Source organism: Hyaena hyaena, unplaced genomic scaffold (assembly GCF_003009895.1).
Source record: "Hyaena hyaena isolate Hyena2069 unplaced genomic scaffold, ASM300989v1 scaffold_1, whole genome shotgun sequence".
In the NCBI taxonomy this organism is placed as follows: domain Eukaryota; kingdom Metazoa; phylum Chordata; class Mammalia; order Carnivora; family Hyaenidae; genus Hyaena; species Hyaena hyaena.
The window spans coordinates 1,575,185-1,600,007 of NW_024080633.1; the positions used below are offsets into that span (position 1 = coordinate 1,575,185).

General features: G+C 44.9%; 1 protein-coding gene across 1 annotated transcript in view; it reads left to right on the forward strand.

Moving 5' to 3' along the window:
• Positions 1 to 24,823, forward strand: part of VAT1L (vesicle amine transport 1 like) — a 150,871-nt gene that overhangs the window by 12,197 nt on the left and 113,851 nt on the right. The window contains exons 2-3 of the mRNA XM_039223466.1: positions 11,964 to 12,093; positions 16,152 to 16,367. Coding sequence (XP_039079397.1) covers positions 11,964 to 12,093; positions 16,152 to 16,367 — 346 coding nt within the window. The remainder of the gene's footprint in view (positions 1 to 11,963; positions 12,094 to 16,151; positions 16,368 to 24,823) is intronic.

The window sequence follows — 24,823 nt, forward strand, 5'->3', positions numbered from 1 at the left end:
GTCAATGACTTGGTCAACATCTAACATGGAACATAGAGATTGTAACCTTTTTAGAAACCTTCTTAGGAACGAATCCCTGCTGTGTCCTCAGGAGAGGCTGAGAGTAAATAAATAACTCCAGGTCCCAAAATAAAGGGATTAGTCTTGGCATCAAGGAGAGCTTGTCTTGAGCCCATATGTACCACACTTTTCTGTTTCTGTTGAAAGCTGGCTCTTGATATTTAGATTTTCAATCACTGGCCATTTTGTGCCATGTTTGGAATACGACGGGAATGTGTTTTGAATACTAATTTGGACACAGGATTTGAATATATTTCCTCTCTCAGAGAGAATAAAACTGACTTGTACAACTAGAGACCAACCTGTGCTGCCCTCATCATCATCCTGATTTTGTGGATAAGGGGATCTGGGTGGGGCAACGACAGTATTATTGACTTAACAAGCAAAATGGTGTTTTACAGAGAACATCAAATGTGTCAGAGGCCTCTGTATGTCTCAAATGGCTGCAGTGGTCTGTTTAGCTAAAAACAGTGGTGAGAGAGGGTGGGCTGGACAGTGGGGGTCCAGTGGTGGGAACCACGGGGCCGCGATGGGTAGAGGGGTGTCTGATCGAACACAGGTGGCTTCTCTATCCTGAGGTCCATCCAGGACAACTCTGGCTGCTCTCAAATGAGAGATGCCATTTGAGATTTGCATAAAAGGTGTCCTTGTTTTAGACAATGAGCGTTTTTTTCCCCTCCCCTAGCAGATTAGTATCAGTGTATTCTCACAGTCTTGAGATAACGAAACAGGTACTTACACAAGCCCAAAAAGGAAAGGGGGAAAAAGAAAGGAATTGGAAGCTAGATTTTCTGAGATCAATGCCTTTTGTCCTGGGCTTTCTCAAGTTATCAGCTGAGATGGAGAAACAAAAACAAAATCGTCAGTTCTGGGGAAATAAGGGAATGCCTCACACATCTGCTTCTTTGCCCCTGCTTGGATTTGGAGTTCAATGCTCTGATGAGCACAGCAGCAGCAAGGCGAGGGTAGAGTAACGAAGGCGCGCCTCCCGGTTCGGGGCCTTCTTGCTCTTCCAGGACCTGGCAGAGGTCAGCGCTGATGCCGCCCAAACCCAGGGTATTCCCGACTTCCCACCTGGAGTTTGACACGTTCTCCTTGACGTCTACACCCCGTCCAGCATTCTGGGACCTCCGACTTCCCACAGACCCATAGAAAGCCCCGAACTCTTGATTTTTCACGGACCTTCCCAAGCAATTTCCTAATCCTGCATGTATTTTGACAACTCACCTGCCTTCACCTTTCTCATTTTTCCTAAGTCTCTGTCCCTTTCTCGGTGCTTTGATCTCTTCAATTCCTGCCTTTCCCTTTCCTCGTATTTTCTCAGGTCCCGGCTCAAAGCTCTCATTCTCTTCGTTCTCCTGCCTGCCTTAGTTGTAAGAATGCCTGAACTCTCTCCTCAGGGACCACCATACAAAGGAGCTTCAAAATATTCAGCACCAGGGACAACTGCTCTGTGCCCACAAGGGAATAAAACCCTGAAAGGGAAGAATGTGCCACCTGTCTTGTAGTGGATGCTGGGGTACACTGCCCAGAACCCCCTTTTAGGACCAGGAGTGATGGCGGCCCATCGATCACTCACAGCTGCGCCCCTGCTTAGGCACTGCCCTCCGCTGAAGGAAGCCACCTTGCCCAAGGCTGCGCTCGCTCCCTGGAGGCAGCTCTCATCCAAGGGTATAAAAGCCTAGTCCCCTGGCCTTGATTCATGACGACCTGAGGGGCAGTCTTAGCTCTGGAACTTTCCACGGATAAATGGAGTCCTTTTTACTACTAAGTCCGTGTTTGACTTCATCCTCTACCCAGCCCAGCTGCCTCACACGCATACCAGCCTTCTCCCCCTCACACCTCCTGCATGCAAACCTCAGTCTCAGGGTCTGCTTCCCACGGAAGCTGACACGCGGCACCTTCTCAGTGTGGAGATGGTGGGGGTGGGGCGGTGGTGGCAATAACCGCAGCTCACATTTATGGAGCGCTTCCTGTGTGTGAGGCCTTCTGTTTTACACATACTGTCACATACACTCCACACCAACACCCCAAAGTGGGAGCATATTGCTGTCCCATTTTTGAGATAAGAAAACTAAGGCTCAAGGCTTTCAAGCAGCTAGCTTGAGGAGGAACCAGAGGGCTAAAGCTGAGGGTCTATATGTAGCCATCGTGATCGCAGAGGACCACTGGAAGAATTCCTTGGGGAAGTGCTTCTGGAGCCATTGCTCTGACATCATAGTTATCTTGTGGGACAGCTCATGTCCTGGTGGCCGTGTGAGCTCTCTGCCTGAACTATAAAGCCACCCATCACACCATACTGTAATCAGCTTTTATAATTTTGGGCCCCCCATTCACTCTGGATATCCAAATACTCAGTGCATAGTAAGTGCTCAATGTGACGGATGAATTGAGAAGTCCCCCTCTGTAACTAGGAAGATGGAGTGGTGGGTTCTCAGAAGCAAAGCAAAGTACTGCCTCTGGACTCATGCTGCCTGCTTTCCCACCATGGCTTCGTGAACCTCGACATGCCTCGGCTCTGATCTCTGGAAAATGTGGTAATAGGGCTTATCTCTTAGCATTGTTATGGTTGCCATAAAAAATTATGCTTAGGAAACATAAGTGTCCCATAAATGTTATCTAGCCACAATTAGGAGCCACAGAGAATTCTTTTTCTCCCCATGCCCCATCATCAGAGAAACCAGAATGGGGGTTTCTAGATGTCTGCCAGCTTCCGGGGGCCCCTCCACCTGTCACGAAGCCCTACAGGAGAACCTTTCTCAGAAAGAGTCCATCCCTGGGGCACCTGGAGGGCTCAGTCAGTTAAGCGTCTGACTTCGGCTCAGGTCATGGTCTCGCAGTTTGTGGGTTCAAGCCCTGCATTGGGCTCTGTGCTGACAGCTCGGAGCCTAGAGCCTGCTTCGGATTCTGTGTCTCCCTCTCTCTCTCCCCCTTTCCTGCTTATGCTCTGTCCCTCTCTGTCTCTCAAAAATAAATAAATTAAAAAAAAAAAGAAGCACGAATCCTTCCTTCTTTAGGGGAACAGCAGGCTTTGGGCTACCTGAACAGTTTTTCTTAACCCTAAGGGCACATGAGCATATGTGCATGGGCTAAAGCAGCTCTCATTGCTGAAGCCAAGATATATACATGTAGCGGGGGAAAAAAATATATATAAACACCATCATGACATGCGTCCAGAAAATGATTGTACTAGAGGCTCAGTCAAGCTGCACCCTCTGTGGTCAGCAGTTACCACTATGGGGGAAGGGGATGGCCGGCCATCACCCACAAAGACTGTGGCCTCATGGTCTTATTTGAATACTTGTCATACATGAACTTGAAGGGTCTTGGAGATGTTTCAGAGAATCATAAGAGCTCCTGATTTCAAGAAACTAAAAACATGTCAGCTAGTCTTACATTCTATTTATTTATTTTTATTTTTCATTGAAAAAAATTTTTTTACGTTCATTTATTTTTGAGAGACAGAGGGAGATAGTGTGTGAGCGGGGGAGGGGCAGAGGGAGAGGGAGACACAGAATCCGAAACAGGCTCCAGGCTCTGAGCTGTCAGCACAGAGCCTGACACGGGGCTCGAACCCACAGTCTGTGAGATCATGACCTGAGGTGAAGTCGGACGCTCAATCAACTGAGCCCCCCAGGTGCCCCTAGTCTTACATTTTAGATTCCCTCCCACAACATCCTTCATGAGCTTTACAAACACCGTAAGTCACCAAGAATGTGACTATATTTTTATCAGCAGTTTGAACCTAGAAGTAAGAGGTGTGATAACCACATTTTTCAGAGGATACAAATTCAGGAGGAAGAGCCAAGTTTTTGGATGAAAGAATTAGGCTACAAAAAAGAGCCAGACAAATTGGCACAATGAACCTAATTTAATAAGACCGCATTTCACAAGCAGACATATAACCCTTTGGACCAGGATCAAAAAATTCAAGTGCCCTAGAGGCCAATGACAGAGTTTTTCATTTTCTTATCTATTTAATCATCATCTATTAATTTCTACCTTGCCTCCTTCCAAAAAGGACTTGAAGTAGCTCAGGAAGAAAGGATACAGCAGCTGTTCTCTGGGCGGCATCCCCAGGCCAGCAGCAGTAGCATCAGCTGGAAGCTTGATAGAAATGCAAATTCTTGGACCTCATCCCAGACCTGCTGAGTCAGAAACTCAGCAATGGCCCTGGAATCTGAGTTTTTACAGGCCCTCCTGGGAATTCGGATACATAACAAAGCTTGAGATGCATTATAATAGAGTTTAAAATTAAAAAAAAAGAAAGAAAGAAAGAAAGAAACTCCAGAGCATTCAGAAAGTTAACATGAAGTTGAGTGTTAGGATGAGAAAGAGAATGAATACCATTCAGGTGGGGGGTGTATGGGCTGCAAATTTGGCTCAGAGCTTCCTACCAGCCAATGTAAAGAAAAGAATAGAATTATTTTATAAACTGCTGGGATGGTAAGATCCATACAAACTAGTCCTTGTGCTGAGATTTGAGGAAAAATTCCTCTGTGTTTATAAAGAAATGGATGTATACTGTAGCAAATGATATGTTCAACAGTTTTCCCTAGTGGGTGAAATAATAGCTGCCAGAAGATTATTGGCCATCTCTCTTAATTGAACAAAGGACAAAGTGATCCCTGGGGTTTCTACTGAATTTGAGATCAAAATACATGATAGGGTTCTATTGATCTTCATCAACAGAAGTAAGGTGCTGGGAGAAGGAGCTATTCATCACAAGGTTTTCTGTGTAGTGGTCTGACAATATTGGGATTCCCACGGCCAGTGCTGAAGGTACTGACAACCTGGGGAAGGAACTGAGAGGCAGGAGATCTACCATCCTTTCATATAAGAAACCCCTCCCTTCCTTTCACCTAGAGAATAAGAGACAGTGGAACTTCTCCATTATCGACTTGCATCTTCTTTGCTAAACATTTTTGGGGCCAATTTTCTCTCATAGTGGAAAATTAATAAACTATAGCTAGCTGATTCTTCCATTATCCACTCAGTGGTGTCTGCTCTGATATGATTAGCATATCTGCAAAACAATGAACAGATCCCAAACCATGAACTTTGAGGACAAGAATACACAGTAGCCTCCCATGGTGTAGAGTCAACAGAATGACAGCCTCGCAGTCAAACACTCAAGCTTGGAAGTCATAGGAAAAGGGCTCGTTTCTCGGTTCTGTCACCTGCTGTATGACCTTGGACAAGGTATTTAATCTCCTGAACACCTCACTTTCCTCTTGCACAACACAGAGATTGAAATGGTCCACACTCTAATACATGTGGCATCGTCATCAAGGAAGCAACATTTGTTCACTCTAGGCGAGCATAAAATGAAGACAACTAAACATCTCTCATGAGACTTTACAGGGTTGGTATCTATCACTTAATAGATAACAGACAATGACCTGTAGAGGCCATGGCTAGCTTGCCTTCCTTAGGCTTCAAAATACAATCCAAGCGTCCCAAGTCAGCGTCTTTTCCTAAGACCACCAAGCACCTCTTCCTCCTTACCTAAGCTTTGCTAATATCTGAAGCCGAGTGTCCAGGACAACGGAGCATCAAACAGTGTAGGGGAGCAAGGGAGCGCTTCGGTGACTCCGCCAAGGCTCCACCGTGCCATGATGGCCGTGCAGGACCGGCAGCCCAGACTGCCTGCGTGTGTTGTCTGTTTCCTTTCACTGTTGTCTCTGAGGCTTCCTGCCACTGCATGTTGGAATTATTGATTTCAGTCACACTTGATTTACTGCGAGTTCTGAGGGTATTTGAGAGTTCAAGGTGTGGCAGGATATGCCATAAGGAGTTTGAAGACTCTGATTCAGGTCTCAGCTCTTTGGCAAGTCAGGTTTCTTATCTCAGGAGTCTCCCTCTTCACATCTGTTTAATGGGAATAAAAACATCTGCATGCCTGCCTTTCTGGGATTGTTACGAGGTTTCATTAGATGTGTGTGAAGACGCTGTGCTGTGTGGATGTAACAAAGCATTATTTTTTTTTAATTATTTATTTTGAGAGAGAGCAAGCAAGCAAGCAGGTATGAGTATGTGTTTTGGGGGGAGAGGGGAAGAGAGAGAGAGAGAGAGAGAGAGAGAGAGAGAATCCCAAGCAGCTCTGAGCTGTCAACACAGAGCCCGATGTGGGACTTGATCTCACAAACTGTGAGATCATGGCCTGAGCCAGAATCAAGAGTCGGATGCTTACCTGACTGAGCCACCCATGTGCTCCTCAATAATAACCCTCCTAACATAGGCTCTGAGTAACAGTATGAGAGGAAACAATTTAAGGCCTGATTTATTAAAATTATACTACTCTTGAGAAAAATGAGACTACCTAGCAGAACATTATGTGAAGCACTTTCCAGCACATTTTTTTTTTTTTTTGCAATAACCTTAAATGTTCAAGAGCCACATAAATAATAGGTAGGAGAGATGTCTGAAGATTACCCACGATGTGACCCCGGGTCACGAAAATAGTCACTGCCATCCCCAAACGACTTCCAGGTGAAAATAAGATTATCTTAAATGTTTTTTTTTTTTTTTAATTTATTTATTTCTAGGAGAGAGAGAGAGAGACAGCATGAGCAGGGGAGGGTCAGAGAGAGAGGGAGTCACAGACTGAAAGAGGCTCCAGGCTCTGAGCTGGCAGTCAGCACAGAGCCCAACGCGGGGCTCGAACCCATGAACCGCGAGATCATGACCTAAGCGAAAGTCGGACGCTTAACCGACTAAGCCACCCAGGCGCCCCGAAAATAAGATTATCTTAGAGAATACTGGAAACTATGGTTAAGAAGGCATGTTGCTTGGAAAAAGAAGTATTAGACTCTGGTTTAAGTCTATGACTTCAGTCTTCACTATGTGCAAGGCTGTGGGCAAATAGTATTATCTCTACACAGTGTTATTGGTATTGTCTAAAACAAATGAGGTCAGGGCACCTGGGCAGCTCAGTTGGTTAAGCGTTCGAATATTGACTTCTCTCCGGTCATGATTTCATGATTCGTGAGATTGATTCCCACATCAGGCTCTGTGCTGTCTGCCCCTCCTCTGCTCATACTCTCTCCCTCAAAATAAATAAACAAACATTAAAAAAAAAATTTTTTTTTTAATGTTTTATTTATTTCTAGGAGAGAGCGAGAGACAGCGTGAGCAGGGGAGGGTCAGAGAGAGAGGGAGTCACAGACTGAAAGAGGCTCCAGGCTCTGAGCTGGCAGTCAGCACAGAGCCCGACGCGGGGCTTGAACCCACGAACCGCGAGATCATGACCTAAGCGAAAGTCGGATGCTTAACCGACTAAGCCACCCAGGCGCCCCAATAAACATTTTTTAAAATGAGGTCAGTCATGTCCGTCCAGTGGCTGACTTAGGGTTATTGATTACGGTATTTGCTTTAGTTTGTATCTTTTGGTTTCATGAGACAGGGACCACACGCATAACCCAAACAGAGAGCTTGCATTCTAAGGACAGGTGTGGAGTAGCAAAGGGATTCATGACAATCAGAGGACAGGGGGCGCGCTGGGCCTGGGCCTCACCGAGCACAGAGACTGGACCTTTGCATTCTTGGCAACTTGGCAATGGATTTTTTCAAGTCCATCCTGTGACAGGCTGTTGAGCTGCTTCTACTGCTCTTTGTCCTTTCCTTCTCATTTCCCTACATCCTGGCTTTGTCACTCATGCTTCCCCAGGGCGCAGGTCAGTAGGTCCCTTTCGCTCAGTTTTTATCTTTCTGTGTCCTTTCTGTCAATAAGTTGTTTTCTTGCTGCATCTTTCCCAATTCAGAGTTTTTGAGAGAACATCTAGTTCTTAGATGAGCTTATTTATTTAAAAAAAAATTTTTTTTAAACTATTTATTTCTAGGAGAGAGAGAGAGACAGCGTGAGCAGGGGAGGGTCAGAGAGAGGGAGTCACAGACTGAAAGAGGCTCCAGGCTCTGAGCTGGCAGTCAGCACAGAGCCCGACGCGGGGCTCGAACCCATAAACCGCGAGATCATGACCTAAGCGAAAGTCGGACGCTTAACCGACTAAGCCACCCAGGCGCCCCAGATGAGCTTATTTATTTCAGACGAAGAAATGGAAGGCTGCTTAGGTTAGGACGGGCCCCTCCTCCAGCACTGGGGCCGCCCCTCCCGCAATCAGCTGTCCAAGGGATAAGAAGTTACAATCATGGCCCCTTGGATGTGTCGCTTCAGCAAGGGTGGTGAGTGAAGTTCCCAGGAAGAGGCAACATGGTGTATGCAAGGGCTCACGTTCTAGACTTTGCTGGCCTGCAAAGCCTGATTTGGACAGTTTGTAAAGATGTGAGGTTACTTAATCTTGCTTAGTCTCCGTTTTCTCATCTCAAAAATTGATGTGACAGTTCCCACTTCATAGGAATACTGTTGAATCTTCAGTCACAAAAGGAAAGCACTCAGCACTGTTCCTGCCACAAATTGAACCCTCAGTAAATGCGAGCTGTATCCAAATCAGGAGCTGGTGCGTGGGCAGGCACCCTGAATCGGGTCTGGTACCACACGGAAATGTACTCCCTTAACAACTGTTCCCCCCGTCTTTGTGTGGAGGTAAACACTGACCTGTCTCCTGTCCCCTGGCACATACCCACTTCGCATTTCCTTCCAGAAGCCCGGGCGGCCTTCTCCATGACCTTGATGGAATTGCTGCGTGCCTCACTGTGGGAATGGGACACTGCAGGCTTTAGAAATGCAGTCTTACTTAGCCCTTCTCTCTGGAATGGAATAGGTGACTCTCAGTTTACAAGCAGCAAGCCCACTTCATGCTGGATGGGGGTTGAAGGCAGCCCAATTTAATAGCATAACAAGCATCTAGGGTGAGACCTTCTCCAGAAAACGAGCACGTGTACAGAACTGTCAAGCAATTTCTTCTGGCATTTCTCCATCAGGGTCTTGGGAAATCATAGGTTTTCACACAGAGGAAAATACAGTGAGCTAAAATATGCGTGAAATGAGACAAAGTGCTTGATTGGGGGAGTGTAGAAATTCCTTTTATTGTTATACAGTGATGCTTTGTTTATTTGGTTTTTTAGGAAAATGGGCTCTTTCACGGAAGGGAAGCCTCCTGGATAGCGAAGTTTGCCCATTGCAGCTCTGAAACCATTTTTAACCCTTATTTAATGGGAGTCTTCCTAAAACGTATCATGTACTTGTGCTCCTTAAGAGGCACATTTAAATGCTAGCATTTATTGAAACTTACTTCATACTTGGCATTGTGCTTAGTGTTTAACTGTCATTAATTTTCCCGACACCCCTGTGCAACAGGTACTACCACAGCCTGCATTTTACTGACGAAGAAATGGAGGCTCACAGAGGCTAAGGAACTTGTCCAAGGTTACAAGGGTAGAAGTGATGGCACTGGAAATTGTGCTCAGGTCTCTCCAAGCTCTTAAGAAAGTGGCCACGCTACTGGAGAACAATTTGGTTAATCATCCACCCTCAGAACTATTAGCCATTAAAGTAGATCTCTGGAAGTCACCATGCACATTTCAGAAATGTGTCTGTTACTCAGAGCCTCCCTTGGCCACTTTTCTTTTTTTTAATTTAAATTCAAGTTAGTTGATATACAGGGCAGTTTTGGCTTCAGGAGTAGAAACCAGTGATTCTTCTCTTACATAGGACATCCAGTGCTCATCCCAAAAGTGCCCTCCTCAATGCCCAGCACCCATTTAACACATCCCCCCACCCACTTCCCCTCCAGCAACCCTCAGCTTGTTCTCTGTAGTTAAGAGTCTCTTATGGTTTGCCTCCCTCTCTGTTTTTATTTATCTTCTTTTTCCTTCCCTTCCCCTATGCTCATCTGTTGTGTCTCTCAAATTCCACATATGAGTGAAATCCCATGATATCTGTCTTTCATTAACTGACTTCTTTTGCTTAGCATAATGCCCTCTAGTTCCATCCATGTTGGTGCAAATGGCAAGATTTCACTCTTTCTGATTGCTGAGCAATATTCCACTATATATACGTATATGTGAAGCGGTATGTATATGTATACACATATACATATATATACACACATATGATATGTACATACATATACATATGATATACACATACATACCATATATACATATATACTGTGTGTGTATATATATCTCTATGTATACCATATATATACCTACATATATGATATATATTATATATATACACCATATATATATGGTGTGTGTATATATATATACACCATATATATATGGTGTGTGTATATATATATATATATACACATACACACTACATCTTCTTTATACATTCATCATTTGATGCACATTTGGGCTCTTTCCATAATTTGGCTATTGTTGATAGTGCTGCTATAAACATTGGGGTGCATGTGCCCCTTCAAGTCAGCATTTTTGTATCCTTTGGATAAATACCTAGTAATGCAATTGCTGGGTTGGAGGGTAGTTCTATTTTTAATTTTTGGAGAAATCCCCATACTGTTTTCCAGAGCGACTGCACCAGTGTGGAGTTAGTACTCAATCTGGCAGCACCTGTTTTTGAATACTCACAAATATTCCTTCATTCAGCAGATTTTCTTGAGTACCTGCTATGTTGCTGTGGGCCTGGTGTGTGCCAGGCACTCTGGAAGCAAAGAAATACGAGGCATGCAGCTGCCTTCAAGGGGGACACACATTAGTGATACTTCAGCCGGGGCAATTGTGAAACTTGCCTGATGTGTGCACAGGAGAACTTTGAGAAGGTGGCTACTCTTGAGCCCACCTTTCAAGGAAGTCATCCTTACCATTGTCCATTCTCTATGGAGGAGACTGATGAGTGGATGCCAGGAGCTATAGGTAGCATTTGATGTTTCCTTGGCTCCAAAGAGGTGGAGAGAGGAATGACAGGCTGTGTTTTAAAAGTAGTTGGAGCAGTGTTGCTTTGAAAAGAAGCTGTGGCCAGATGCTAATGGGCCAGATGGAAGAGTTTGGTTTCTATAACCTGAGACTTTCGTAGAATGGTGGCTTATGAAAACAGGAAGTACGTTAGCGCATCCGGTGGGAAAAAAATACACATTTCTTGGGATGTGTTTTCTCATTTGATTAGTTAATGAGTATTCGATGCAGTTTCCGAGAGTAGCTCTTAAAAAGAAAACAGTTTAGAGCACTGGCATTGTCACAAAAATCAAGTATATGGTTTTCCAAGGAGATGGCTTAATATATCTTAACGATAACATTCCTATTTCAAATGTAATATGTTAATAGAAATGATCTCTCTCATCCAGAGAGACCCAAGATTTTTGAAACAATCTCTCTAGTATTACCATATCCCATTGGTCTATCCGTTTGATCTCACGTCTTCTAGTTACTGTCCACCTGTTGGACATAGCATAGTCTCTCAATGGTTCATATTCGCCATTATGGATGCTGTATATGACACAGTGCTGTTAGGAGTGTCTGTGATGACTGATGTGTGACAGTTGTTCCCAGACCTTTTAAATTTGTCTTTTCTCTTTCTCTTTCTCAGTAGATTGACTGATGGCCATTGTGTCTGGCTGCTTTCCATGTGTCTTCTTTTAACTTCTTCCTAGTATATATTTTTTTACTCCTGATAAAGTGCTAGCTAAGGGCTAATAACTGGGCTATTGAGTACGTGTTGTTAAAGTAAGAGTAAGCAGGCCCTGAGGGGACGGGGGGGGGGCGGGGGGAGTCTTTTGAATTGGAGGGCCGCCTCTGCGATGGCTATTTTAACTGCCAGGAAAACATCCCTCATCGAGAGAGATAACTGTGTTGCTTTATTAGTGAGGTCCAGCCAAACGACTTACTATTAGGCACATTTTGCGAGGAAGAAAAAAAAAATGGAGGGAGGAATGGGACAAGGAAAATAGGGACAAGGAGAGGATGGAAGAAGAGTCAGGTCAGTGCGTTCTCCTGGATCTCACTTTTAATGTCTCTCTCTTCACCTTTGTCCTTCACAGTGGATTAAACTTCATTGACTTGATGGTACGACAAGGGAACATCGATAACCCTCCCAAGACTCCCCTGGTGCCCGGATTTGAGTGTTCTGGGATCGTGGAAGCTCTGGGGGACAGTGTGAAAGGATACGAGGTAACGTTTTGGCTAATGTCCTACCTTATTGTTAGGGTTTATTAACAATGTTTGTAAATGATGGATTTTCCACATACCCTGAGCATTTGTCGTGTACCATCTTGGTTGCTCCTGGCCACAGTCTAGTGAAGTGGCCAGGGAAAAGAAAATTTCTCTTTTCTTCAAGTAATACAGCTGAACAAGACCGTCTAGCCTTGGATCAACCAGATGGGCCTACTCCCTCTCTCTACACAGGGCCCCCATTTCCCCAGCATCTCAGGCTCAAAAACCATTGACAAGACATGGAAGTTGGGGAGAACTATCCACTGTATTTCATAATTGGGTTCCTTTAAATATCTACCTAACTGATGCATTTAAGTAATCATTTATAAATCATTACTGCAGACACTGGAGAAGTGACATTTTTAAATGATGATTTTAAAGGCGAAGGGGAGAAACACCTGCCAGTGAAACAGAATTGGCCATGGGTTGATGGCTTTGGGAATAGGGCAGCAGAGAAAAAGAGTTATTATATTTTTCTGACTATTTTGTACGTGTTTAAAATTCTCCACAATAAACAATTTTTAATCGATGAAAAGATATATGACCCTTCCTACCACTGTAATGCAAATCAAATAGAATCGAGTCTCTAATAACTGAAAAACTGTGGGCAAATCAATCGCACAAAATTGCAGCAGGAGTTTGGAGGAGAGCTCTCGCTCATAACTTAAGTGCTTCCCCAGGGAGAAATGAACGGAGCTCACATTTGAGAATCCACCATAACCAGAAACATAGGCAAGTCATCCTTTTCCCGTCTTAGCACAATACTGTGAGGTAAATATTATTATCCCTTTGGAGATGAAGTTCAGAAGGGTGCGGTTGTTTCCTGTGAGGTCACAAAGGTAGCTGAATCTGGAACCTACTCTTCTTACAATCCCATGACCTTCATACCTGCTCCCAATCTGCAAATGCTGCAGGGCTAAATGCAGGAAGGAAAATCCTATAAAAGGAATGCCGGAATGCTCTTGGCATTGAATTTGAGCCTGCAGCTCAGGCTCAATGCATCTGAGCCTCCATACACCCTGAAAATATCAGTGTGCTCCAAATTCATTGTGACGAATGTCTGAAAATCTTATCCTACTCATCATTTTGTCACTGGTTTTCAGATAATCCAGCAGAAAAGTGTTAAGGAAGAAGTGAATGCACTTTTTTCCTTTTTTTCATATGACTTTGCATTTTCTACTCCCAGGTAAGCAACATAATCAGTGGCGGCACCATCTCTCCCCAAAAGTGCTGCCAAAGAGAAATACTATCTATTCTTCACTCCTCCATCTGGTGCCAAAGGAAAGAATCATACTAATAATGCTATTAATCCTGAGCATTGCATAAATAACCCATTATTTTAGAATATTAACAGTAGACAGGGATGCCATTGGCCTTGGTTTAGAGGGAGGAGGTATGATGCTTGATTATGTATTTTTCCCTTTATATGTGATCTTTCTTCTGCTGCTTAGGCCTGGCTTGCTTACTGTCAATCCTACTCCTCACCCCTGCTCCCCTCCAGTGACTTGTAGCTGCACAGACAAATGAAAGAAGCCACCTACAGGTTTCCACTGAGGGCGTGACTTGGGGGAAAACCAATAATACTAATATTAGAGATGGAATTTCACGGGACAACACACTGAATAGCTTTCTTGGTTTGATCCATTGCAAGGGAGGCTTGAAAAGTTGTCTCCAGAGGTACAATGGTAAAGGAATAATTTGGGCTCAGTCGCCCAGGACTAATTTCTTTTTATTAACGAAATCAAATAATGAGGTCAATTGGATATTTAAAAAAAAAAAAAAAGCTACCTACCTCTGGACTCAGGCTCGGGCTGATCTGATGGCCAAGCCTCTCGTGCCATTTTCATGGAGCAAAGTGGAGTAAGAGATTGGAGCAGTCAGCCCTGCTGTGATGCCTGTGACCACCACTGTCAGGGTGGTTAAACTACTCTGCATTGCCTTCTGTGTTGACACTGGAGGCCATCAGCTACTCCATGGTGTTGTGGATCATTGGTTTGCATGATTCAGTGCAAAAGAGAATGCCAGTGTTAGACCTTGACCTTGGTTATCCTCTGGGCCAAGGAGTTGCATTTATGATGATAATTCCCAATGTTCATAATTTGGCCTTCAGCCTTTCCAGAATTGGGGTACTTGCTGCCAGGGGAATAGCATCTCCTTTCCGTCAGTTCTTTCATTAGATAGCTATTCCTTCTACTTCGTGAAAGACAGTAGGTCTGTATTTAGTGTGCGATCATTGAACTGTGAGTTCCGTGAGGCCAGGAACCAATCTGTTCCTTTGAGAACTTAACATTGATAGTTCTTTCCTCGCTTTTACATGTACAATGCCAAGTGTACTGCATGCATATTGTGTTATTTCATCTCGGTAAGGACGCTTTCCTAATATACTCATTTTACAGCTGAAGAAACGGAGACTTAAAGACTTACACCAATACTCGCAAAAGTGGTAGGTTCCCTGGGGTACGTCTTTAGAAAACTAGGTCTTCTCTGTAGCACGAACTTCAGGTGTGATGAATCAGTCATTCTTGCTAGACTCAACTCCTGGCTCAGCTACTCCCTACCTACATGACCTTGGACAGGTGCCTTCATCTCTCTGGGCCTCAATTGAAATGTCTGTAAAATCTATAATCATTTATCTGTAATGTGAGCCCTCACACACCCATGTCATAGGAGGCTTTTGTTGTTGTTTGTTGAGGAGGGGAAGAAGAGAAATGCTAAGCTACAGAGAAGATGAAACAGGAGGCTCAGTTTTAAGTATACAAAACTAAAGCACATGTATATGAAAGCCACTCATTTATTGAAAATTCACTATGACCACAGCAATTTGAACACTGCATTTGAAAGTCATACTACACAGCAACTGACACCAAATAGCAGAGTGGTTCAACTTCACCAGCACTCAGCAGTTCATTCGGGCTATCAATGTCAGTTCACTTATTTGTATCTCCCTTTGATAATGATATGCTATGAAGAAACAGCATCTCATCTTAATGACTTTATTTTATTTATTTATTTATTTATTTTTAAATATTTTTTTATTTATTTCTAGGAGAGAGAGAGACAGCGTGAGCAGGGGAGGGTCAGAGAGAGAGGGAGATACAGACTCTGAAATAGGCTCCAGGCTCGGAGCTGGCAGTCAGCACAGAGCCGTACGCGGGGCTCGAACCCACGAACCGCGAGATCGTGACCTAAGCGAAAGTCGGACGCTTAACCGACTACGCCACCCAGGCGCCCCTCATCTTAATGACTTTAAAGGGAAGAATACACTTTCATTTTTCGCATGATGTCTGGCTATGCAAACATCTGATAAAAAGAACACATACTCAGCCATGCCTTCATAGGAGTTTGTAAAGATGAGATGAGTTAAAACATGTGACACCCTTAGGACAATGCCTGCCATAAAATACGTGTCCAAAAAAGGGTTAGTTGTTCTTCAAACCTGGTGGCATCTCCCTATTTTGCTCTAAGTCTAGCTGTTCTTGTAAAGTCTCCTGCACTTAGATTTACGTGGCTCTTCTGAGGCACCACATTTCATATCTACTGTGATCGGTAACCCAGTGCTAACCTTTGAGGCAAATACCCCAATAAACTAGCCTGGCAGGGAGACCAGTTGGAGTAGCAGAAAACAGATGAGAGTAGATAACCCATCCTTGCCCATTTCAACTTCCTTATGGCTTAGTTCTCCTCAACTCTGAAACAGAGATAAAATGACAGGCTGAGTTGGTAAAATGAGTTTCTGACACCAACATTCCATGGTGTGTGATGTGATGACATTGCATGTTAGAACTTCAGAAGGCAGGTGGGGAACTGGCTTCCAGGGCTCCTGGCAAATTTTCATAGATGGGCTTCAGAGCATCCACAAATGCCTTGGAATTGGGAGGCAGGTGAGGGTGTGCGTATTTGAGGGTTTGGGCTTTTTTTTTTTCTGGGACAGAATCTATAGTTTTCGTCAGGTAGTTGAGAAATCTTTCAAAAATGAGTAGGAAGCTTCCATTAATCCTGTGCTTCCCCATGGCCAGATCGGGGACCGTGTCATGGCGTTTGTGAATTACAATGCCTGGGCAGAGGTGGTCTGCACACCAGTGGAATTTGTCTACAAGATCCCAGAAGACATGAGCTTCTCAGAGGCTGCTGCCTTCCCCATGAACTTCGTCACGGCCTATATGATGCTCTTCGAAGTTGCCAACCTCCGAGAAGGAATGTCTGTGCTCGTGCACTCAGCGGGCGGTGGTGTGGTAAGTTGGTGGGTCGTGCGTCTTCTTCCTCAAAATTGTTGTGGTGAAGGTGGACTGATATCCAATTGACAGTGAGGTTCTTATGTGAATTATGTCCATTAGTAGAGATGATCTCTGTGGTTCTGGATGAAGCAACACGTGCATGGCTCATATAGGTGACTGCGTTGGGGGTAGAATGAGCCTCTGCAGTTTGAAAAGGTCTCCAAGATGGCATGTTAGGGCTTAGTGGGTCTCAGAGATGGCTTCAGTCTTGCTATCACAGTGGACTATTATTTCAGTCATTGGGCAATGGCTTATAAGTCATGTACTACTAATATTATCTGAAGCACCAAAATGGTGGATGATTTACTTCTTAGTAAGTTTCTGTGGGTTTTAGGTTGTTCCCATGTTAATGACATCCTTATTCATTTGTGTTCTGATATATTTTCTTGCGTGGGAGAGGTGAATGGAGATTGTATAAGCATGGGAATCACACAGAAACCTAAGCATGTCTGTGAGAGCAGTTGAACATGCTAATATCACCTGTCAGGTATGTCTTTGGTCAGAGGAGAAATAATGGAAATACAAAGTTGCTGCTCTGCAGTTCAAGGATGGCAGGAATTTCTTCCAGGATTTGGCTGTGTCTCAGCCCCAGGCACTCAGTACGTATCACATGCCTGCCATGTGGTAAGCGCTGTGTTCCCATCACGGTCTACTGGGGTCGGAGTAGAACTCTAGTCTTTCTGAGCATGAGACGGCTCATTAATTCAACAAATGTTTATTGAATGTGTACTATGTTCTGGATTCTGTGGGTTGGAGATTAAAAAGAGAAGGTCCTGAGTCACCTTTTAGTAGGGTTTGCTCTCAGCATTGGTGATTTTGTGGTTTGATGAGCTCAGAAACGAACTCATACCGTTGAGTCTGTCATAAAGATGTTTTCAGCAGAGGTTCTGCTAACTTCCATTCTTTCCTTATCTGGGCTTCCTACAACTATCAAAACCCTATGTGGTGTAAAGCGCAATTCTGTTTTGCTCTCCAAGAAGACGAACTCACATGCAAAAACGTGAAGGCAAAGATGTGAAACTTAAGGGATATCTTTAATCACCTTAGCAAATTTGCCGATGTCTTTTGACCATGAGTAAAGACATAATAAAAGCTAAACATCCTTAGAAAAGAAATGGATTTCAGTGCCAGTGAATCTACTAACAGTGAGCAAGCCATTTAGAATGCTGGCATTTCTGATCTCAGTGTGCTCAGCATACCAAGTGCCAGAGACTTGTTTTCTTATTAACAACATAAGCTCCCATCTTTACAGTGGTGCCGAACCCCATTCTGCTGAGAACCACTATTTAAACATTGGCGCTGATGATGTTTCGTTTGTGTATTTATTTATTTATTTTTCATTTTGAGTTTGTTCCTGAAACAAAGAGGCATGCATCGGGGGCACGTGTCTCACAAAATGGAAGAAAACCTTGGGAAATAACAAAAGGTTTTACCATGCCTTATTCGGGGCTTCTAGACACTATAACAGTCAGACCCAAAGTGTGAAACAGATGAAGGCAAACTGGGGGAAGGGATGATAAGGTAGGAAGACAAGTCGGTGCCCATAATGCAGACTCTGACGTCCTAAAGCTTTGAAGCGGACACTTGCTTCCTAATAGCGTGAAGAGGGAAAAACTACCAGCCCTGCAAGCTAGTGTTCATTGGACGGTAACAAACCAGTTACTAGGGGAAACCGTACCCAGTACTGGGTTTCAAGTTTGGGGAAATAGTTCTCTGAGGCTTCTCATAAGAAATGTATGCCAATAGGCAATAAACTGTCCTCAACAAGATTGTTATAATACATGCAACGATTTCTGTGGTGTTTTTCTTATGCTGTGCCCCTAATGCCATCCAGTAGTGCCAAAGTAAAGCAAAATTAGTGAAAGCAGGTATCTTGGGGTCAAAAGGATGTGGTCTGGCTTAACCTATAGAGAGTTTAAAGGTGTCTTTGGGCGGCCTATCTCTCAGGTGAGTGGGTTTCCTTGAATGGTGTTTCTCCCAACCAAGATTTGATAGGTGGTGTGTAGCACTGAGTTCAAGATGACCATTAGAGGAAGGTTGTTTGGAGAAGTGCACATCCACGTGTGTGAACACTCAACCAGGCTGGGTGGAGTTGACACTATCTGACAAAAACCAGAGTCTTAGGGAGGGGAGCGCCTGGGTGGCTCTTTCAGTTGAGCATCTGACTCTTGATTTCGGCTCAGGTCAAAATCCCAGGGTTGTGGGACCAAGCCCCACGTCAGGCTCCACAATGAGCGAAGAACCTGCTTGGGATTCTCTCTCTCTCTCTCTCTCTCTCTCTGTTTCATTCTGCCCCTCTTCCCTGCTTGTGCTCTCTTTCTCCCTAAAAACAACAAGAAAAAGGAGTCCTTGGAAGAGCCCAGACCATTCCATTGCCCCACTGTGGAAAGACCAGTGAGAAGCAAATGTGATTAAGGAAAGGACCTTGAGATGGACAGATGATCCTGGACTGTCCAGGTGGACCCAGCATCACCACAAGGGTCCTTACTGATAGAAAAGGGATGTAGAAGAGCCAGAAAGAGACTTAAAGACGTTACGCTGTGCTGCTGGCTTTGCTGATGGAGGAAGAGACCGCAAGCCAAGGCAGGTGGGCGGCCTCTAGATGCTGGAAAAGACAGGGAAATGCATGCTTCCCCTGGAGCCTCCAGAAGGAACACTTGGATTTTAGCCAGGTGAAACCCATGTTGGACTTTGGATCTCCAGAAAGAAAGAGAAAAAATCTGTTTGTCTGGATCCACTATTTGTGGTAATTTATGGGTAGTTCCTGTCTCAGCAGCAATGAGAAATGAACACAGCCACTTTCCCTAGTCTGCCACCCTTTTCGCTGTGGAGAGCCCATAGGGGCCTGGAGAAAATGCACGCAGCAGCAGCAAAACTAGGATTCATACCCGAATCTGGCTGATGCCAAAACCTACTCCCTCTCCACTCGACAGGCTGGAATGTTGGGAGAACCCAAATCATTCATTCCTTCGTTTATTCATTCATTTGACAAATGTTTGTTCAACCTCTACCCAGTGCTAACTAGAGCCGAAGGCTGTGGCCCAGGTATATGTTTTCCGACTTGATGTAGGTAAGATGACAGAGATTAAACCCAACGCAGATAGTTTCCCAAATCAAGTTACAATGAAGTTCACAGTTCTCACAGCGCCAAGACTCCTGTCAGATTTCTATCCAAGGATGGGGAATTTGCAGACAGAACGTGTGGAACGCCAGCCTCAACTGTAATTCTGAAGGACACTAATACGGCACAGCAGTCCCCGCCTTCTCCAAGGGGGGTACTTTCCAAGACCCCCATTGGATGCCTGAAACCGCAGATAGTACTAAACCCTATGTAGACCATGTTTTTTCCCACATGTGCATGCCTATGATAAAGTTTAACTTATAAATTAGGCCCAGTACGAGGTTAACAACCACAAAATTAAATAGAACCACTGCAGCAGTATATTGTAATCAAAGTTATATGAATGGGATCTCTCGAAATACTGTTCTGTACTCACCGCTCTCATGATGATGTGAGATGCTAAAATGCCTACGTGATGACTTGACATGAGGTGAATGGCGTAAGCGTTGGGCTGTAGTGTTAGGCTGCTACTGACTTCTTGATCATCCGTCAGAAGGAGGATCATCTGCTTCTGGACCCAGGTTGACCGCGGGCAGCTGAAACTGTGGAAAGCAAAACCATGGATAAGGGGGGGGACGACTACATAGGAAAATAGTTCTATCCAAAGTGAGCTCCTTTCTCAGTGGAATTGCCCGAGTGTCTCCACTGCTCTGTCACATCTTTGAAGACCCTTTTCCCCTAACAATAGCAGAACCAGATGGTCCAAGAAGGTAATGCCCCCAATCACATCTTTTAGAATCTGGTCAAAAGCGGGCTTATAACCACTTAAAGAAAAGTAACAAAATAAGTAACTGAGTGGGGCTCGTGTCGGGAACTTCATGATGAGGATTTTGCTACCCATTCCGCTTAATGAGCTGCTATGACTTGGAGCAGCTTGACTGGGAGGTGCCCAGTGTCCGGAGATCAGCATGACTGTCACCCTCTGGGTGTTTGTATCTGGGCTGACATTTGATGCTTTCTAGTTTTTTGGCATCATTTTACTTTTTCATCATCACAGCTGAACAGAGAGAAGGCAGCCTGAGATGGGCCACAGATCTTGGAACGGAAAATAGAACTCAACTTTCAGACAGAGTTAAATGGCTACTACTCAATTATTAAATTCTATTCATTATAGATGGAGCATTTCCCAGTGTCGTTCAAATCACTCTGAAGAAGAATGGCAGAAACGAGCCAGGATCATTGGAGGGGGCTCCCCCACCTCATGTGGTCCTCCCTGAATGGCCGACTAACCATACATCATGTTAACATTACACAGTCAGAGCTCCTCAGTTGGGCTTTGTGTCTGTTAATGTGAGGAAGTACCTCACATAAAACGAGACACAGAGTGTTAACTATTATCATTATCATTATTATTATTATTATTATGTGCTGGTTTGCTCATCTCATCCTCTCCCCCGTCCTACAAGCCCTCTGCATCAGAGCACCCAATATTTTTTGTACCTATTCCTTGCTATATAATAAGTGCAGCAAATATCGGTGTATCAAAAAGCTGTTGCAGACCATTTTTCTATGGTCTAGGAAAGTTCTTTGCTGAGCTAAGGAGAACACTGTCGCTGAGTTAATCCCGGAGGGGAAAAAGAATCATTTCTAGTGATTTTGTAAATTTCAATCTATTAAGAGATCCTCTGTGTCCTTGCTCAGGCCATCCAACATTCTGAATATTTTTCACAGATGTTTTTGTCTGCATTTGGTATCCATTACTCATTGAATGAGGCCCCCTTTCCATGGCCCTGTGGATGTCCCACCCATCACCCCCTCCATCATTCTGTGGTCCAGCACGTTGTCAGTCTGTATCCTTCAGTGCCCCAACTAGCAGGTACATGCATGAGACCTCAGAGCAGGAAGGAAACAAAGACAGACCCCGGCCTGTGTCACACAAACACTAGCTGTGTATAGAGTTTTTGAAAACATGACTCAGGTAGCCCTCATAACAGCCCTCCCCCATGGGAACCCAAGTGGAGAGCACTTGACAGTGAAGACATAGAGCATGGGCTCTAGAGACAGACTCCTTATCCCACCTTCCTGACCACCTTAAGACTCAACTTCCTCATCTGTAAAGTGGGGGTGGTATTAGTGCCAGCCTTAGTGGTGATTGTGAGCTGGGGGCAGTGCTTGGCACATTGTAAACACCCAGTGACATTTAGTGATTATAATTTCCCAGGTTAAGACGTTCGGTTTGGTTTCCAAGCCTGCAAAGTTAATTAGGAGGAAGGATTGAATCTGACTGCATATATCCAGGGCCAGAAACTCCCAGTCCAGTGCTCTCGGCACTACACCACAGCAGTGGCCTCAGGAATGTGGGCACCTGCCCCCGTTCCTTCTGCCTGCCCCACCTTGTACTCTGGACAGGGAGGACTTCATTGAATAAGAGCTCCCGCGTCCCAGGACCTATAGCACTAGCAAGCGGAGCCTCTGAAAATTTAAAGAGAACAAAGTGGCGCTGTCTTCTCCTTCATGAATAATCAAAGGTACAAGGATACACGGGATGGAAGCATCCATCAGCAACAAGGGCTCCAGCCTGAGGACCCTGAGAAGTGTAATATCATGGTGTTTCAAGACCCCAAGAAAAAGGCCCTTGGCCCCCTAAATGTCAAAGGCGTTTTGGTGACATGTCATGGAGCAACACCCCACGTCTCTGCTCCCGGAACTCTCTGAGGCTGGTGGCTGGTGCCTGGATTCCCCACATCAGCAGTATGCCATAGGTGAAGGAAAAATATATCCAAAAACACATCTTCCAAGTGATGTCTTTGTCTGTAAAAGCCTCATTTGATCTTTATTCTATCAGCTTTTAACTCCTTTACAGTAAATCATGACTGGGTCAAAGAAGCTATCTTTATCATAAATATTATAAAGGTTAAATGTGGCCTCTGAGATAGGATTCATTCATTCAATAGTAGCTGGATAAATATATCAGTTCACAAGGGGATAAAGCCTAAAATAGATGGAGCCTAGCTGTTTCCATACACTGTCCACGAGGCAGACACTATCACATCCTTATTTTCACAAAGAAAGTGAGACACAGAGAGGGAAAGTAACTTGTTCCAGGTCCCACAGCTATGAAGAGGAAGAGTTGGTTTGTGAACTCTAGTCCCTTTGAATACAGAGCCCGCGTTTCAAGTCTGAGGTGGTGCTGACAGGTTGGGAATGCTGATAGAGACCCTGCTTCTGCTTGGGGTGAGCTGCAGTGGATTCCCCTCCATGGGTTCTGTTGGTGGGATTCTTCCCCCAGGAGCTGAGGACAGCCTGGGGTTACCCGGGAACTCCAGGGTCCTCAGAAGAGGGGAGGATCTTCTTTGGACATGGGTGACTTCTCAAGGAGCCGGGCAGATTCAGCCCTGGAGCTACCTGTGTTGTTGACCATCCAGCTGAAAGTAAACCTGGCTGCTGGGTTGGTGAAGGCAAGGATGGTGTGATCTCTTCATCCCTTTATCCTGAGCCAGGACCTGACACAGAGGTGTCAGTGGAAAGATATTTGTAGAGGGAATGAAGGAAGAAAAAGAGAAAGGAGGTAAGAATGGGGCCCAAAAAGCAGGATTTAAGTTATGAAGACAGCATGAAACAGAAAGGTTCCGATTTTGGAGTCAGAACTGGTTTTCATCCTAGCTCTCTAGACCTTGAACAAGTACTTTAATTTCACTGGACCTTGTTTCTTCATCTGTAAAAAATGGATATAATACCCAGCTCCTAGTATTTAAATGGTGTTTTAAAAGGGCATTATGTAATGGGCTTAGTATGCTATTCGGTGCACAGAAAACTCAAATGTCAGAGGCTATTAGTAGTATTATTACCATTACATTATTAGTACCTTTATCTGATTAGAAAATATTAGGGGCACCTGGGTGCCTCAGTCAGCTGAGCATCTGACTTCAGCTCGGGTCATGATCTCACAGTCTCTGAGTTCAAGCCCTGTATCAGGCTCTGTGCTGATGGCTCAGAGCCAGGAACCTGCTTTGGATCCTGTTTCTCTTTCTCTCTCTGTACCTCCCGCGCTCACACTCTGTCTCTCTCTGTATCTCAAAAATAAATAAACGCTAAAAAAGAAATATTATTCAACAGCACTCTGGCATTTATGGCCAACGGCCAGTGGGCACCAAACAGGACAGTCAGCTGGTGACTGGTTGTTGAAACTGGGAGTGACAGGCGGTAACGCCGATCTCCATTTCCTCTACGCATCTTCCCTGAAAGCCAGCTGCTCGGTGTTAGTGGGCTTGTCACACAAGCCCATTTTCAGACCTCACTCTCCTCAAACATGGAAGACATGATTTGACTTTAAGGAAAATCTTGCTCTGTAATTCCAGCCATTGGACACATGCTGAGAACTCCAAACACGCAAACTAGTCTTTGCTGAGTTTATATGACCCTGAGGACCCATCCACTTCCCAGCGACAAGCCCAAAGGGCACAGTTGCTTTTCAGAATATCCAGAATATTGCCCTCATTAAGATGCAAAATCAGTTTATCTGGGAAAGAGTGAGATGCACAAGCCAGGAGCAGCCTCGTCTGTTCTCATGGACACCACCGGGCTGTGCTGGCCACGGGCTGGTGGCCTAGCACCCTACAGCGCTTGCCATGATACTCACCTCTGCCCCCACCTCCCATTCAACATGCACTGGGCTCCTCGACTGTGTGATCGATTGGCTTCTGAGGTGAAATTTGAATCCCACCTTTGCTCACGTAAGCTGGAGTCCTCCCACCCTCCCCCCACCCTTCCTGGTCCATACTCACTACACTTGGTCATGATCCCCCCTCCCCCACCCTGCCTCTCTCTCTCATCTCTCTTTTTCTGGTTCTCTTTCCCTTTGTCTATCTTTCTGTTTCTTGTCTGCATCTCTCTCGTGCTTGCTTCTTTCCCTGTACCTTTCAGTGTTTCTTCTTCCCATTTTCTCCCCTCTTCCCTCTCTCTCTCCCCCACCCCCTCCCGAAGCCTGCAGTCTCCTGGATATGATGCATATTTCGCAGAGGCGCAAGGATCGCTGATGGCAGTAGTGATAGGGACTGTCGTAGGAGTAAGGGTGCTGTGACTGTAGAACGTGGGACCAAAGCACTGGTTTAGGGGATCAGAGGTGACTGTGCTTAGGAGGAAGCTTAGAGCTGGTACCTAAGGATGAGCAGGAGACGGGGATGTAAGAACAGTGAAGGGAGGAGGGATGGGAGGTTACAGGAACAGGCAATGACATGGAGTCTATACAAAGAAGTGTCAGTGAACGATTGCTAGACAAGTGACCACGTAGCAGCCATGCTGACAGTCTCATCCTAATCCTTGTCCTAAGAGCAACGTGGAGCCATAGACGGTT